Genomic DNA, 17222 nt, shown 5'->3' with positions numbered 1-17222 from the left:
CCTTCATTGACTGCACGTCTATGAACCGGAAGGCCATACATAGGAGACCACGAGGTGAAACTCCATGTCACCAAGCACCGGAAATCTCTGCAACGAGACTAGTTCAAGTTTCGGGAGTCATTCCCAAAGTTGATCATCGTATCATTCAAGTCTTCGGGGTTGAAGAAAAAACACAAAAATTCTAAGCAGGACTCTGCTCCTTCCCACAGCTCACATACTCCTAAGAAGAGGCAAAGGCATCACCATGCCACTCAATCTTGCTCCTGAAGTTGATCGATGTCATAGGCAATTTCACGATTTGTTCTGGCACAACCCTAGCTTTTGAGGACATCTGCAACACCAAGGCAGATCATATTTCTACAAGACTATGCTTAGAGTAATTGGATCCTTATTGAATCACTTGGCGTGCCGTCATGGCCACAAGGAGCAGAGAAGCCCTCCATCTGGGTTACCACTGGCAGGTTCACCTGGGCGTCAGTTAGCTTACTCAATTCCACCACTGGGCCTTGTCCAGTTCCCATTTCCGACGCTGCTGATGTAGACGCCATCGACGCTAAGGACGAGAAGTGCTTTCTGTTCTCTGATTCTGAGTCGGCACTGCTACGACTCCGACCGAGTGTGTGTTCAATTTTCGTCAATGCTCCCTCCCCCAATTGACTTAACACCTCCAAGGAAGCACGCATGCGTTGTGTTCCTTATTTGATAAGGATTTGGACAGTGACTTTCGTGTGGGTGATAGGGCAACCATACAACAAGGACAATTGGTATGATAACCTCCAAGATGCCAGTGGACTTGACGCTTCCCCCAAGTCTGGAATCCTCTCTCCCCCAGGCCCTGCCAAGGAAGGGAATACATCTTATCTAATGGTCATGCGTAGGGCAGCGGCAGTTCTTGATCGCCAGCTTCCCACCATGGAGGTCAAAACCAATGTCTTGATCAAAGTGCCTCAGCCCGGGGCAAATGTCTATTGAGCCACTCATGCCCTTTGATGGGGCACTTACAGATCCCCACTTACGGGCCTGGGCCAAACCCGGCTCTGGCCCGTCTGTCAACCTTCAATTTGCAGTTATTAGCAGGTATGCACCTGTATGAACTGCGCACTGTGCACTGGTGTCAATGTTAACTCCACAATGTAATCCAAATCATACTACTTAGACAGTTTTCAAATAAATTGTATGACATTTACTTTACATTCATGTATCTTGTCAGTTTTTCAACATCAAATAAAGTTTTGCCAAATGAAAAAAACATATCCGCATCATTTTACATGTGTTCCATGACAGTTTACAAATATGTTAAAAGTTCACATAATTGCATTTTTAATTCACATGCCCTTTTAATTCACATGCCCTATATATTTCGGAACTCAAAGGTTCCTTCTTCAGGGGCCAATCTGAAAAAAATAAATAAATGTATGCATAAGTGTTCATTTTGATAATGACTACATGTGTGGCTCTAAGTTTGAAGCTTTTGTTACAATGCCTACCTGAATGATCCGAATGTAAAGTGCCTGTGTGATAATACTGAAATAAACCAAAAGAGATGAATGTGATGTGTGAGATCATTGATAGCTAGATGAATCTAAAGACAGTGTGGAAAATGTAAGAGAAAATGGCTTACCTGTATAGAAAGTAACACTAAAGTCACCTAAATGGTACAAAAACACTGAGTAAGATCAGTGTGTGACTGAAACACACGTTAAAAGATAAAATAAAGTAATTGTGAACGGATTTACCTCGGTGGGGTGAGGATCCACTATGGTCTGAAAATCAAGAAATATCGCACCGTAAGCATTCCATGCGAGATGAATTTAAGATAATGCGAGAAAAGTAATCAGTTGCTTACCAAAAATCTAGGTGAGTGGTCCCGTAATTAAGTAACTGTCAAGAAGCATACGTGACAGCCTGAAAGTCAAGAGATATAATACATTAAGCTTTCAATGCCGGGACGAGTTCAAGATAGTACGAAAGAGGTAATGCTGTTTGAATGCTTACCGGTATCCTTGGTAAATAATCCCGTAATCAAATTTCTGCCTAATGGCTTACGTGACAGCCTGTGGCGGAATGGAGATTTAAAACATAGAGCGATGGTGTATTGGTATAGAAAGCGGACTAGGATTAAGCAGTAAGACCAGTGCAACCGTTGATCGTGGTGAAGCGCCATGTTGGAGTGGAAATAGAAAGGATACTGAAGTGCTAATGGGTGAATTACTGAAATTTGCTGATCAGTAATTCTAAAATATATAAGATGTGAAAAGATGCCGAATAGATAAACAAACTGGAAGATGCAAGGTGCCACGGAAAACTATAAAGTGATATAATAGAAGCGCACAAACAAAACTGACTAAGTATGATAAGCAACGGTACCACGTGATTATTACCGATCAGTAAACAAGATCGAAAGATAACTGTTAAGAATAACCTAGTCTATACATCACTGATTCCAGTGAACAAAGTGAGCCAAAAGGCATAGAAAAATGGAAAATCATACCCGCTGTATATTAATAAAATAAATGCTCTATTTCGTGCCAATCAGGGTGCTTAAGGCATGGATAAATAAGTTTCAAACGGATACCAAATATATGGTGACGCAACTAAAAAGAAAATAAATGAATGAGTAAGGAGTGATATTCAGTGTTTAATGATGTGTTCTCATCAATGTTGTTGCTGCGACCTAATGCGTGTGTGAATAAAACAACCTAATACGTGTGTGGATGAAACATGATTTTCAATGAACGGAGATAATAAATCTCGTACTACTGTTAGATCATATGGCTAACACATTTTGGTAATATCTAGTGAATGTTATAGATAACATGCCATGTCCAATCTGTCGTGCAGCCCTTTTGGGAGCATTGTATCCAGGAATTAATAATTCTCGTACATTTCTCCCTCTGGTGAATGCATGTAAGGGAGGTTCCTGAAAGATATTGTTGAAGTCTGGTTCGTTAGACAAAAGTTCTCACCGTTTGTTGATTATCCTCTTGATTGCTGATGAGCTTGTGGTGTATTTGGATACAAACACTATGTTGTCTTTCATAACCTTAGGGGTGACTTGAAGAAGGTGCATGCGATTTTTCATTGATGCTCTTTGTGCACATTCTTGTAATGTACTGTCCGGATAGCCTCTTAGATGATATTTATGTTTGCATTCATTGATTTTGTCCTGGGCTGTTTGTGAGTTTGAACAAATGCGTTTTATTCTGATGAATTGTGAATATGGAAGGTTTCTTATGAGACTTCTGGGGTGAAAACTTGAGTGGTCCAATGCATTGTTTCGATCAGTTGGCTTTGAAAAGATGGATGTTTCGAGTGTGTTACCCTCTTGTGACTTATAGATAGTAACATCAAGGTACTCAATGGTGTATTCATGAATCTTGTAAGTTACCTGAATTCTAGGATCATACATGTTGAGAGTTTGAATCATGCTTTCAAAGTTGTCTTTTGTGTTGGTCCAAATTAGAAATATGTCGTCAATAAAACAACAGTATAGTTTAATGTTTGACCACCATGTAGAGTTATTGAAAATGTGTTGTTGTTCAAAATATGCCATAAAAATATTGGCATACGATGGTGCTCCCGAAAAACCCATGGAGGTTCCGGAGAGTTGGGCATAGTATGTCTCATTCCAGTTGAAGTAGCTGTGGTGTAAGCAGAAATGCAGGAGTTGCAGAAGAAAAACGTTATCAACATCAATGTCATTACATTGTAATATGGCCCACTCAACCGCTTCAATTCCTGCCATGTGAGGTATGGATGTGTATAGTGCCACCACGTCAATAGTGCATAAAAACCATGATGGTTGTACTTCTGATTGAATAGTCTCAAGCTTATGGAGAAAATCTGTGGTGTCTTTCACGTACGATTGCCAATTTTGTACACATTTTTGGAGGTAATGGTCTAAATACCTGCCAATAGGATCGAATCGTGAACCGCAGCCAGAAACTATTGGTCTAAACGGTGGGTTATGCAGATCTTTATGAATTTTAGGAATCATGTACAGATGAGGCCTACGAGGATTGATGGTAGTGAGAAATTGTTTTGTGGGTTCTTCAATCCAACCTTGATCAATAACTTTTTGTAATATGTCATTGAGTATAGTTTGTAATTCAGTGGTGGGATCAATGGTTAATGGTAGGTATGTGTTAGGATCCAGTACATGACGGTTGACTTGCTGATTGTAAAATGAGGTGTCCATAATGACCATTGCTCCTCCCTTGTCTGCTGGTTGAATGATGATGTCTGGATTCTGAGCTATTGATCTGATTATGTACCGTTCTTGTTTGGTTAAATTTTGGTGTTTATTTTGGGTAAGATTTAAGGTCTGTATATCCTTCTGGACCATAATCTCAAAAGTATCTAACATTTTATGTGACACTGGTGCCAGAAAAGTACTTTTGGGTTTAAATTGTTTAGTGGTGTCGATAGGCTGAGTTGATTCCTGGTTGACCACATTAGTGAAAAAATGGCGTAACCGTAATGTGCGCATGAATTTGAAGATAGTTATATCCATTTCAATGCTGTTGGTAGTGTTAGTCGGTACAAAAGAAAGGCCTTTGTTCAGAACTCTTTTTTGCTGTGGTGTGAGATTAAACGAGGAAATGTTTACTATTAAGGAATGTTCTTCTCGCTGCGCAATGATTTGCCGCCCTTGTCCTCGCCTGGTCGGTCTCTTGTGCTTAATGTGCTTTTCAGCGTAGCCGGTGGCTGTCCTTGATCTGGGGCCTGAGATAAAAAAGACACTGCCCGATTTGATTCTATTTGTTCGACAGTTCCAGATGTTGAAGTTGAAATTTCAGGGATAGATGACCCAGGTTGTATTGGTCGTCTGGTATCCTTATCTGACACTAGACTTTCTTCTGAAGAATTTGTTGCTGGTCTACGTTGATCAAATTTCTTACGTGCATAGATTTCGGCCCAAGTGTATACCTCATTGAGTTTGTAATCTATTGTGTCCCTTCTATATTTCCTCAGTTTCCCTTCCTGGAGTTCTCTGCTGTATTTATCCAATTTTTGATTAAGACCTTCCAGATTAATTTTCCACGTGTCATGTTCCAATCTTAGTTGTAATTCCCCCTTCAAGGTATTAATTTCATCCTCCAACTCTCTGATGGATTTTGACAATTCCTCAATGATCAGTAATATTAAATCCAATGAGCATTTATTGAGAATGGAATACCATTTGTCCATAAAGATCGGGTTTAAATGAAATCGAAATAACATTGGTTTTCTCCCAATTGAGATTCCAAATTGTAGAACATGTACAAATGACAAATGACACCTGGAGTTAATAACCATCTTAAACTTCTCCAAAGAGAAACATATTGGATAAAATTCCTGGATACAATGCTCCCAAAAGGGCTGAACGACAGATTGGACATGGCATGTTATCTATAACATTCACTATATATCACCAAAATGTGTTAGCCATATGATCTAACAGTAGTACGAGATGTATTGTCTCCGTTCATTGAAAATCATGTTTCATCCACACACGTATTAGGTTGTTTTATTCACACACGCATTAGGTCGCAGCAACAACATTGATGAGAACACATCATTAAACACTGAATATCACTCCTTACTCATTCATTTATTTTCTTTTTAGTTGCGTCACCATATATTTGGTATCCGTTTGAAACTTATTTATCCATGCCTTAAGCACCCTGATTGGCACGAAATAGAGCATTTATTTTATTAATATACAGCGGGTATGATTTTCCATTTTTCTATGCCTTTTGGCTCACTTTGTTCACTGGAATCAGTCATGTATAGACTAGGTTATTCTTAACAGTTATCTTTCGATCTTGTTTACTGATCGGTAATAATCACGTAGTACCGTTGCTTATCATACTTAGTCAGTTTTGTTTGTGCGCTTCTATTATATCACTTTATAGTTTTACGTGGCACCTTGCATCTTCCAGTTTGTTTATCTATTCGGCATCTTTTCACATCTTATATATTTTAGAATTACTGATCAGCAAATTTCAGTAATTCACCCATTAGCACTTCAGTATCCTTTCTATTTCCACTCCAACATGGCGCTTCACCACGATCAACGGTTGCACTGGTCTTACTGCTTAATCCTAGTCCGCTTTCTATACCAATACACCATTGCTCTATGTTTTAAATCTCCATTCCGCCACAGGCTGTCACGTAAGCCATTAGGCAGAAATTTGATTACGGGATTATTTACCAAGGATACCGGTAAGCATTCGAACAGCATTACCTCTTTCGTACTATCTTGAACTCGTCCCGGCATTGAAAGCTTAATGTATTATATCTCTTGACTTTCAGGCTGTCACGTATGCTTCTTGACAGTTACTTAATTACGGGACCACTCACCTAGATTTTTGGTAAGCAACTGATTATTTTTCTCGCATTAACTTAAATTCATCTTGCATGGAATGCTTACGGTGCGATATTTCTTGATTTTCAGACCATAGTGGATCCTCACCCCACCGAGGTAAATCCGTTCACAATTACTTTATTTTATCTTTTAACGTGTGTTTCAGTCACACACTGATCTTACTCAGTGTTTTTGTACCATTTAGGTGACTTTAGTGTTACTTTCTATACAGGTAAGCCATTTTCTCTTACATTTTCCACACTGTCTTTAGATTCATCTAGCTATCAATGATCTCACACATCACATTCATCTCTTTTGGTTTATTTCAGTATTATCACACAGGCACTTTACATTCGGATCATTCAGGTAGGCATTGTAACAAAAGCTTCAAACTTAGAGCCTCACATGTAGTCATTATCAAAATGAACACTTATGCATACATTTTTTTTTTTTTCAGATTGGCCCCTGAAGAAGGAACCTTTGAGTTCCGAAATGCATAGGGCATGTGAATTAAAAGGGCATGTGAATTAAAAATGCAATTATGTGAACTTTTAACATATTTGTAAACTGTCATGGAACACATGTAAAATGATGCGGATATGTTTTTTTCATTTGGCAAAACTTTATTTGATGTTGAAAAACTGACAAGATACATGCATGTAAAGTAAATGTCATACAATTTATTTGAAAACTGTCTAAGTAGTATGATTTGGATTACATTGTGGTGTTAACATTGACACCAGTGCACAGTGCGCAGTTCAAACAGGTGCATACTTGCTAATAACTACATATTCACAGCATAAGAGGACAACTTATGCTCAACTGCAGCAGCATTGATAGAAAATTAGGGAAACAGCTATCTCACAAACTGTTTATTAGGAGTGCTTCCTTAATCTTATAACGATACTAACCTTCAATTTGCAACACACCACTTCTCTGTCACGGTCGACCCTGCATTTGTGTCTCAGTATCCCTACCCTGAAAATTCGGTGGTCATGGCGTGTACAAGTTGGACAAACCCAAATACCTTTCTGACTATACCCCCCCGACTCCCCCCCCCCCCCCTCTTCACTTAGGGAGTCCAAACGATTGGAAACCTTTGGGAAGAGGGTATCTTCTTCCACCTGCATGGCCGTGAAATCTGTGAATGCCAGCTGCCTCCTAGGCCACTACTTCCACACTAATTGGGATTTGGTGGATTAAGTACTCCCAGGTGTACCAGAAGACTTATGACCTGCCCTAACCCAAGCCAATATGGAATGGTCGTGATGTGACAAAGTTCACAATTTGTTGTGGCTTGGACACCATTGATTAGATTGGACGAGCCATTGGCACCAGCGTTGCCTTTTGCTGCCATTCCTTGACTGGACTAACCTGTTTGGAGACATGGCACATTCCACTCTGGAGCGGTTCAAGGAGTGCAGGGCCACAGTACAATCCATGAGCTTATCCTTTCGCAGCTTCGGCAGAGGTACCCCATAGGGTCAGCCAGTTCAACCACTGCAAGGTGCTTAGCAGTTTCGAGGCCACAGTGCCACCGCCCAAGCGGTCAGGGTCAGCGAACTACTTGATCCATAACTCCCCAACCCCCTTCCACCTGCTTGGAGGCAGGTTCCAACGATTGCTTCCGGGCTGGCAGACCATAACGTCGCACAGATGGGTCCAGCAGATAGCGCAGAAGGGGTGCATCTTGCCATTCATTGCCACTCTGCCGCAGTTTCCACCGTCCCCAGAGTGACTGTCAGACAGCCATATGTCTGTTTTAAGGCAGGAAGTGCAAGCCCTTTTGGTCAAAGGGGTACTGAGGGGGAGCCCGTCCTGAAGGCCCATCGGTGCTCTCTGTGGCTCATGGTGAGCTGAGAGCATTTTCAGATCGCTGTGCTCACCTTTGTTTTCACCAGTGCACCTCTAGTGTTCACAAATGTGATGGCAGTGATAGTAGCGCACCTTCGGAGGTTGAGGGTTCCAGTCTTCCCTCTACCTCAAGGACTGGCTGCTGATGGCGGGCTTGACCCATGCAGTCGTCAACCACCTCCATACTATGGCAAACCTCCTGCCATTTTTGGGGTTTGCTACCAATATGCGAAAGTCGCACCTGCCTCCTTCTCAGACACACTTCTTCATCAGAACCATACTAGACATGGTTCGGTTTTGTCCCTCAGAATGAAGAGTCTAGGACTTACAGGCTACGATCCCAGTCTTTCAACATCTGTCATGATTTTCAGTGAAGTTGACTCTGAGGCTACTGGGACGGATGGCTTCCCGATCCTGCTGCTCAAGCATGCCAGGTGGCATATGTTGGCTCTGCAGTGGGATCTGAAGTCTCAGTGGGCCCAATACTAAAGGGACCCCTGAGAACACGTTTAAAACTGATAACCCGACTTTGCCATTTAAAATAGTGGCAAAGCCCTACTCTCTTTTTTTTCTTTCAATTAATGCAAGTTACCCATACAGCAGGCCTATTGAGTCCTAAGGCAGGGTGCAGCCTATTAAAAAGTAGAACGTGTGTTTCACGTGGTCTGACAGTCAAAACTCGCAATTGTTGTTTTTACTGGGAAGAAGGCTAGTACCTCCATTGGCCAGTACAGGGTTAGACGCAGACAGCTCTGCTGTGCTAACTCCTGAATGGGATTATGTTAGGAAATGGGGTGTATTATATGGTGTGGTTGTGCGACCTCACCGTTTAATACACCTACCCATCCCTTTAGGACCCTTAGGTTTCGTTTGTCAAACCTTTATCCCAACCCTGTGTAGCTGTGGCTCTGAGCAGCAAGGCTTACACAAAGACGCAAGTGTAAAGCACTTAAACCGCACCAAAACAATTGAAGAAGAAATCAACAAGACACGAAAGAAATCAGATATCAATTTATAAAAATAGACTGTCATTTTATGTATTTCTAGACACCACAACAAAAAAGATCCACCAGAGGGTTCCAGAGATATAGAATATACAAGGTATACGAAGGGGGTGAAGCGATCCTGGTCACAGGATGAACGTCTCTCGAAGTCCTCTCGATGCTGGAGGAAAACTAGTTGCTACTGGACTACTGGTTGCCCAGTATCACGGTCACTGGCCAATCCTTCTTGGCCTTGTAATGCCTCCTCTGGGGGTCTTAACTGTACACTGACAACACTCCTGTGCTCCGCGAATTCAGGTGCAACTTTGTGTGTCTGGTCCCTAGTGCTGCACAAGGGTGGTTGGCAGCAAGTTGAAGACTTTGGGCTGTCAACTAGCTCCAGAAGGCTTCTCCGCTTTTGTGTCCCTGTGCTGTGAACAGGAGGTCAGCTTGTAGTCTCTTGGCTTAGACTAGGCTCTGGAGACAATTTCTTTTTAAGCAGTACACAGCAGGCACACTCCCTCTCATTTGATTGCCACCAGGATCAGCTGGTGCAGCCTCTCTTTGCTGGTTCCACAATGCAAAAGGGCAGCCCTTCCTCTGTCCTTCTTCCAGTCCAATCGAGATCTGAGTTTTGGGTGCAAGGGGTGCCCTACTTATGTTCAGAAAATGTCTTTCAGAGAAAAATTTGTTTGGTAACAAATGAGCTACCAGGTTCCCTCCCACCTGATGACCACTTCCTGCAAAGTGTGGCATATTGGCATCCGATGATGCACCATTCTTCTCACTTTCAAGATGGCAAGACCCCTCTCCCTGCGTGTGGAGCTTCCTAACCCAACTCAGAGGTGTAGCTGCCAAGGGGGCTACCCACCACTCAAAAACCAGTCTGGCACTTGGCTTCCCCTCTCCTGTCCCTAGTGTCAGCCTGTCTGCCTGAACATTGGAGCAGCCCCTCTCCCAAGTGTTACTCATTTGCTCTTCAAAGGCTGCTTCTCTTTTGAAGCTCATCTTTTGGGTCAACACTTGTGTGGCTTCCCGTAGGAAGGCGGTGACACCACCTTCCAGAGCAGGCCCCTACTGTATCCTTTCCTGGGAGTCGTTACCAGTGAGGCCAGAAAACTGTTTTTGTGACAGGACACTATGTGCAACCAGTGCATGAGGGACTTAAGGCAGCAAAGTGGCAACTTTGCTAAAGTTGCACACTTCTACTTGTTACATTAATTTCGTCCTGATAATCAAGTTGGGCTTAATTTAACAAGTTGTTTGATACCTTAAATTACCCACTTTGGTCGCACTGTTCCAGTAATAGCATAACTAAGGGGTCAGCATATAAGTCTACATTTGCCAATGGAGCAACCAAGCTTTTCCATAGAAAAATGACAATTCCTATTTTTTACTGTCAGAACATGTCAAATTCCATGTTCTGCCTATGAAACATCTCGCACCCTGCCTTAGGACTCCATAGTCTAGCCATAGGGGTGTCTTACACATGTACCGGGGGAAGTCTGGCTTTGCTATTGCTTTAAATGACAGTCGGCCAGCAGTTAAAACTGCTCTTTCAGCTTGCTAATGGAGGGCTGGGATTCTTTTTTTACTTGTGCCCCACCCATAGTGGCACAACCAGTGCTGCACACCCTGGGGGTACCTCCTAACTTACATGCCAGGGAAACCCTGAGTACCATTTATTAGGGACTTGCAGGTAAGTTAGCGCTGCCAATTGGGTAAAAGCCAATTCTACAAACCAGTAAGGGCAAGGGCCAGGCACTGGGGTCTGGTTACCAGGTCTCAGTGCACTCTGTCAAAAAACCACCTGCCTCAGTCCAATAACTTGGGGATGACCATACATAAATTTTTTTTTTAAAGACTACTAAAGTTGGTACTCCAAGGTATTGAAAAATTCTTACATTAAGCCCAACTTGATTCCCAAGTCGAAATTAATGTCACTTGTTGCTACATGCAACTTTTAGAAAGTTGCCACTCCTTTGCCCAAGTTTACTAGTGCCCATTTACAAATGCTGGCCACAAGGCAGCCTTCTTCCAGTCTGCTGAGACGTGTAAACTACTCCCAGGACAGGTAGGAATAGAGACCTGCTGCTGGAAGAGGTGTTACTTCCTCCTGAGAAGAAGCTTAGAGGGGCTGCTCCTTTGTTTTGTTAGACAGATTGGTGTCGAGAACAGAGATGGGGGAAACACTGGCACAACAGTTTTTTTCCATGGGCATGTAGCCCTTAGGTAGCCACACCTCCAGGGCAGGCTAGCAAGCTCCACACCCACTCTGGGATAGCTAGATGCCACACTTCAGAGGAAGTTGTCATCAAGCGGGAGGTAACCATGTACCTCATTGGCTAGTGACCACATCCTCCCCGAAGGGCACCTTCTGGGCATGAAAGGAGCACCCCTGGCATCCATAGCTCACATCTAGCTTGGACTGCAGTAGAATACTGAAGAAGGACTGCCATGCGGACCCTGGAACCAGCATAGAGAGTCTGCATCAAAGTTGGACTGCACCTGCTGCTCCTTGGGCTGTCGAAGAAAAGAACTGTGCCTGCTGTGGTATGGAGAAGTTGTCCCCTAAGCCTAGTGAGAAGCAGAGACTCCAAGAGTCAGTTGGTTGACTGCCTATGCTCAGCACAGGGCCACAAAATCTTAGGAGGAGCCCAGAGCACTCGATCCTCGCTCCATGTTGCAGCACAGCCCAGGAGACCAAGACCTGATACTCAAAAGTTGTACCCCATTCTGCTGGACCTGGGAAAGTCGTCTGAGTGCAGCTGGGTGTACAAAAAGAGAAAGGCTGATTTTGTTGTGCCCAGTAACCAGTAGTCCAATGGTGACTGGACTTTTGCTGGACCAAAGATTACTTAGAGGGACGTAGCCCCAGCTGGACCATGGCCCGAGGACTAGCCCCAGGAACACCCCATCGACTTCACAGCCTCTTCAGCATCCTGGAACATATTTAGCGTCCTGTATCAGGACCACTTACTAGAAATCAATGGCAAGGGACAACTGACAGTGGAACTGGACTGAAGACTGCTTTTCTCTGCAAGGTTCGTGTTTTTTTGGACCTTTGCCAGTACCCTTGACTAGCTCCGTGCCCACATTTTATATAAGTGTCTGCATCAATCCCTACTGTAACTTTTTGCTGAAAAATTTCTCCGGTCCCCTTGACAGGCTCCGTGCCCACATTTTATATAAGTGTCTGCATCAATCCCTACTGTAACTTTTTGCTGAAAAATTGCAGTGGCAACTTTGTTGAATTTGCCAAAGCTTGTTAGCTGTTAAGTGAAAATTCTTAATGTATTGTTCCTTTTAGTTTCAATTTTTTGTCTTAAAAATGTAACCTACTTTTATAAATTATTGTCTGATTTCTTGAGTCATGTTTTATTCTTTTTCAATTATTTTGGTGCTTTTTAAATGCTTTACACTTGTTCCTTTGTGGCAGCCTGACTGCTTGAAGCCAGAGCTACCCAGATTTGAAAAGTTTTGACAAACATAACCTAACTTGTCCTAAAAAGGGTTGGTAGTGTATTACACGACGAGGTCTCACTACCACACCATATATAATACACCCCATTTCTTCACAGATATTCAGTGGTGGTTGCAGGAATGCGATTGTGGCAACGGCAGACCCTTCTCCTTACCCTACGCAGAGTTGACCGTGGTGACAATTCGTCCCTTCTGGGTTAGGGTGGCCATCTGGGAGAGGTGGAGATAAGATACTTCTGGTCTCCAGCAGAGACCCAGCTCCATATCAACCTCCTGGAGTGAGGGCTATCCACTTTGATGGACAGAAGGAAGGGTTTCAACGCAAAGAGAAGTGGGTGCCAGTGCTTATGGACAACACCACCCAGCGTGGTATTGCAACAAGCAGGGCAGTGTGGAGTCCTGTACCCTGTGCCAGAAGGCACATTTGCCTAGTGGTGAACCACCTGGCAGGATATTTGAATGCCAGAGCGGAGAAGCTCATCGGCCGACACCCATCGGATCATAAGTGGTAGTTATAACCGTAGGTGGAGCAGGGTCCCTTCTTCAAGTGAGGAGAATCTTGGCTCGATCTATTCCACACCACTGAGAGCATGCAATGTCAGTAGTTCTGCACGTTGGGGTTTCCAAGGTGCTTCTCGTTAGAAGACTCGTTCCGCCTAGAGCAGAACTCAGGACTCCTGTTTCTTTCCTGTCTGATATTTCTTCTGTCCTGAGTTCTGAAGAAGATTAGGACCAATCTGGCCCAAGTCATCTTAATAGCCCCAGATTGGGCACAGAAAGTATGGCATCCAGAGCTCTTGTGCTAGAGCATCTGGACTCTGATCTGTTTGCCCCTCAGGAAGGACCTGCTGTTGCAGCTACTGGGCTGAGCTTAGCACCTGGACCATTTTGGCAGCCAGGTGTCCCTCCCCAAAAACTGTATACCCCTGTCATTAGGACAAATTTGTGGTTTGGCGCAGCACATGCCAGATTGACCCCATCCAGGACAAGTTAACTGACAGTGGTTTTGTTGTCTCTCGTCTGGCAAAGCTTTACTTTGGGCACAGTTAAGGGATATCTTTCAGCCTTTCTGAGGTTGCCGGATCAGCCCTAATTGTTTAAATCACCAGTTTTGATACTGGTTTTGAAAGGTCTCCAACAATTTATTCCCCTTTCTCCTTTTGTCATGCCACAGTAGGACCTCGATGTCCTCACAAATTTGATGTGTACTCTCTTTGAGATGTTTCATATCTTTCCTTTGTGGCTTCTTACCCTCAAGACGGTGTTCCTTGTCACCAGAACATTGGCGCGGCGAGTGAGCGTTGCAAGTGAGCGAGTATACATATTTCTTCCTGGACAAACTGGGTCTATGGATACAAGCATCTTTCTTGCCAAAAGCTGTGGTGAGGTTCCACGTCCGCCAAATCATTACCCTGCCAGTGTTCTGAGCTTCGCCTCACTCCTTTGAGGAGAAGAGACTCCACCGCTTGGACCCCAGAAGCACGCTGAGTTTTTACATCATTCAGGCTAAAGAACTCCAGGTGGACGATCAGTTGTGTGGGGTTTGCTGAGGTAAAAAAGGCTAGGCCATGCTGAATAGGACCATCGCCCTTTGGATCGTACTCTGCATCAAGATCTACTACACATTGGCCAAAAAGCAGCCTATAGAAGGTCTGTGGGCACATGCCACATGGGTCAAAGCATCGCTCCATTTCTTCATGAAGCACTACGGACTGGACAGCCAGGTTCACCGAGAGGGGCTGATAAGAGCTTCTTAAACAATCAGTATAAGACATTATTTGCTACTTCACCTTCAGAAAGCACGATTAGCATACACCTCCATATAGCTACACCTAGCTGCTTATATGCAAACTATACAACACTTGTATTTTTTAAATTCCTTTTGTCAAGACTAATATGGGGGGCCTAGAGAGAAATTCCTCCACAAAATCCATCTGCAACTGCCTGGGATTTAAAGGGCCTTCATTTTAGCCCCTACACTTTTGTGTATTGCAGTGTCTGTCATTGGAGGTCTCCTTCCTTGTTGCAATCTTGTCACAAAGATGTACCCTCATTGTTGTTTTCTTTTTCTTTTTTCCTTCTGTGTAGGTTCAATGATGATGAGTTCTGTGCCTCGCGGACCCATCACACAGCCAGGACTGCAGCAGGTTCAAACTGCCAGTGTCTCGGAGGACGACATTCTGATGGACCTTATCTAAAGATATTCTTGAGGATTGCATTTGCACAGACTCTCTTTCCCCCCCATGTAATATTGAAAGAAGGGATGATGTCTTTATTTTAGGCCTTGGTGTTCCCAGAATAACTCCAGGATATTGCTGACGTACATTACTGTTTGTAGACCTCACCTTTTCATAACATCATCTGTGGTGTACCATTCAGGATAGAGGGTGGGTATATTTTCTGTTTATCGACTACTCTGACCATCCTGCAACATTAATGACGCGTGTAGTTGGTGTCTTTTCAATTTTTAGGCCCTGCTTTCATTCCATAGTGCACTATAATATTATTGAAGAGAAATGGGCATAATGATAGTAGGTAGGTCACGCTCCTGGTCTGCTGCACCCCAGACACTGGTTAGAAAGTATGGGAGCATGGCGATTGCTTGTAAACCTGGCTTCCGCCTGCTGATACTCTGAAATTCTTTGAGGATAGATGGAGGGTATTATGGTTGACTCCCTCTCAGTGGCACTCCCAACATCTGTGAGAACAGATATGACACAATGATTGTTGGCCCTACTCCTGTGCATTTTTTTGCAGCACTAACAGGAACTTATTTATTGTTTTTAAAATGGCTGAGGTGGAACTCTGCGGCTGGCCTGCTCTTCATCACTTCAGCCGCTAGACAGTTGCACATCAGTAAAGGCACATTTAGTTTGTGTGTCTTTGTTAGCTGTTAATCACGGTTTAAGAGCCTTTGAAGGCATAGTTTCAGTTGATTGACCCTTATGTGAATATCTCCTTTAGCCCTGGAGAGGAATCGAAAATCCTGTTTAGTAGATTATTTTTTTATGGTGGGCGGGGAGATGAACATAGCTCAACTGAACTGGTACAGTCTTGCTTGTGGCTGTTTTTCTGTCACTGTCTTTCCAAGCCAACCAGAAAGCATAATGTTACATTTAATAATAAACATCCAATACCATATTCCTTTGTTTTATGTCAATGTGTCTTGTTTCTACTGAATACTATTCCAGGCCATGTTATATATATATATATATATATAGATAGATTACCTACTGGCGGTCGCCAGTAGGTAGTTATAGTTAGGACCCCTTTTCCATAGGAAAACCTCAACATTCTATTTTGAATAACTTTGGCGCCGGTCGATGAATCCTCGCGAATTTCTCAAAATAGGTGGGGCGCTACGCTCCGCTCCTACCCTGAAAGTCTCGGGGGGGATTCGTCAAGCGGGGGCTGAGATAAAAGGGGGGTCCCAAAACGCGTTTTTCCCATGCATTTTTCCATAGGACCTTTAGAACGAGCTACAGCCCGAACGGCTGAACAGAATTACTAGAAATTTGGCAGAGAGGTAGTCCCTAGGTCAAGGAAGTGCCTTTTGTAGGTTTGGTGTAAATCTGTTCAGTAGATTCTGAGAAAATAGCCTTTAAATCAATATATATATCTGAGCCCGCTTACGGTACGCTTACCGTACGCTTACCGTAAGCGTACGGTGGCGTGCGCGAGCGCGATTCTGATTGGCTCTTAGATCTTAGTAAACATTCGAATCGGCCGAAACCAGGAAGCGGCGGCCGCCATTTTGTCTCTCGCACTGAGTGTTGTTTATCAAACAAGATGGCCAAAAACATGTTACGGGGCTGTTTTGACAACTCCCTCCCACATAGTCATGTTGAGGGAGTCCCCAAACATCCCCCAAGAGCAAAAACGGTTGTATTTTTTTTTCGGCAATTTCGCCGAGTACGCTTACCGTACGCTTACCGTAAGCGTACGGTAAAAAAAAATATATAAAAAAAACACTATCCACACTTACCCCACCCCCTGTGCTTTTGGTGGCCGTAGGCCATGTAATGTACAGGGCTTATTAATAGGTAAAAAAAACTAAATTTTGGCAACATGAAATTATAAAATCGAAATAAAAAAAACACTATCCACATTGACCCCACCCCCTGTGCTTTTGGTGGCCGAAGGCCACCAAATGTACAGGGCTTATTAAAGTTGATAAAAACCGTGCACGGAACGAACTGCGTTAAGTGGGCGCTCACGCCTCGAATGGCGTAAAGTAACTTAGCATTTAAAAAACCGTACAAATTCACTGAAAAAACCATAGGTTTCACACACGTTATAGTTAGGAATTAGCATTTAAAAAACCTTGCAAATTCACTGAAAAAACCATAGGTTTCACACATGTTATAGTTAGCGGAAATTTTACTGATAAAAAACCAGTGAAATTGCCCCGTTATAGTTAGTGCTGGCAACTATAACTCACGCGACCGCAATCTTCTGCTGATGACATATGTGTCTTTATGAAAAAAAAATATTTGTAATATATGTATAGCTAAAAATGTATGGAAGAAGACATGGGCAAATAAGTGTCTAAA

At 43.2% G+C, this 17222-nt stretch overlaps 1 protein-coding gene across 5 annotated transcripts in view; it reads left to right on the top strand.

Annotated features, from left to right (window-relative positions):
• MED25 (mediator complex subunit 25) overlaps window positions 1-15810 on the top strand; it is a 277582-nt gene extending 261772 nt beyond the window's left edge. For all 5 annotated transcript variants that reach the window (XM_085616238.1, XM_085616237.1, XM_085616236.1 and 2 more), the window contains one exon: window positions 14758-15810. In XM_085616238.1, the coding sequence (XP_085472364.1) occupies window positions 14758-14867 (110 nt within the window). In that variant the 3' untranslated portion in view covers window positions 14868-15810. The remainder of the gene's footprint in view (window positions 1-14757) is intronic.
• The last annotated feature ends 1412 nt before the right edge of the window (window positions 15811-17222 follow it).

The sequence above is a fragment of the Triturus cristatus genome, chromosome 7, assembly GCF_964204655.1.
Source record: "Triturus cristatus chromosome 7, aTriCri1.1, whole genome shotgun sequence".
In the NCBI taxonomy this organism is placed as follows: domain Eukaryota; kingdom Metazoa; phylum Chordata; class Amphibia; order Caudata; family Salamandridae; genus Triturus; species Triturus cristatus.
Note: the sequence above shows the minus strand (reverse complement) of the source record. Positions and strands in the feature narration are given on the sequence as shown.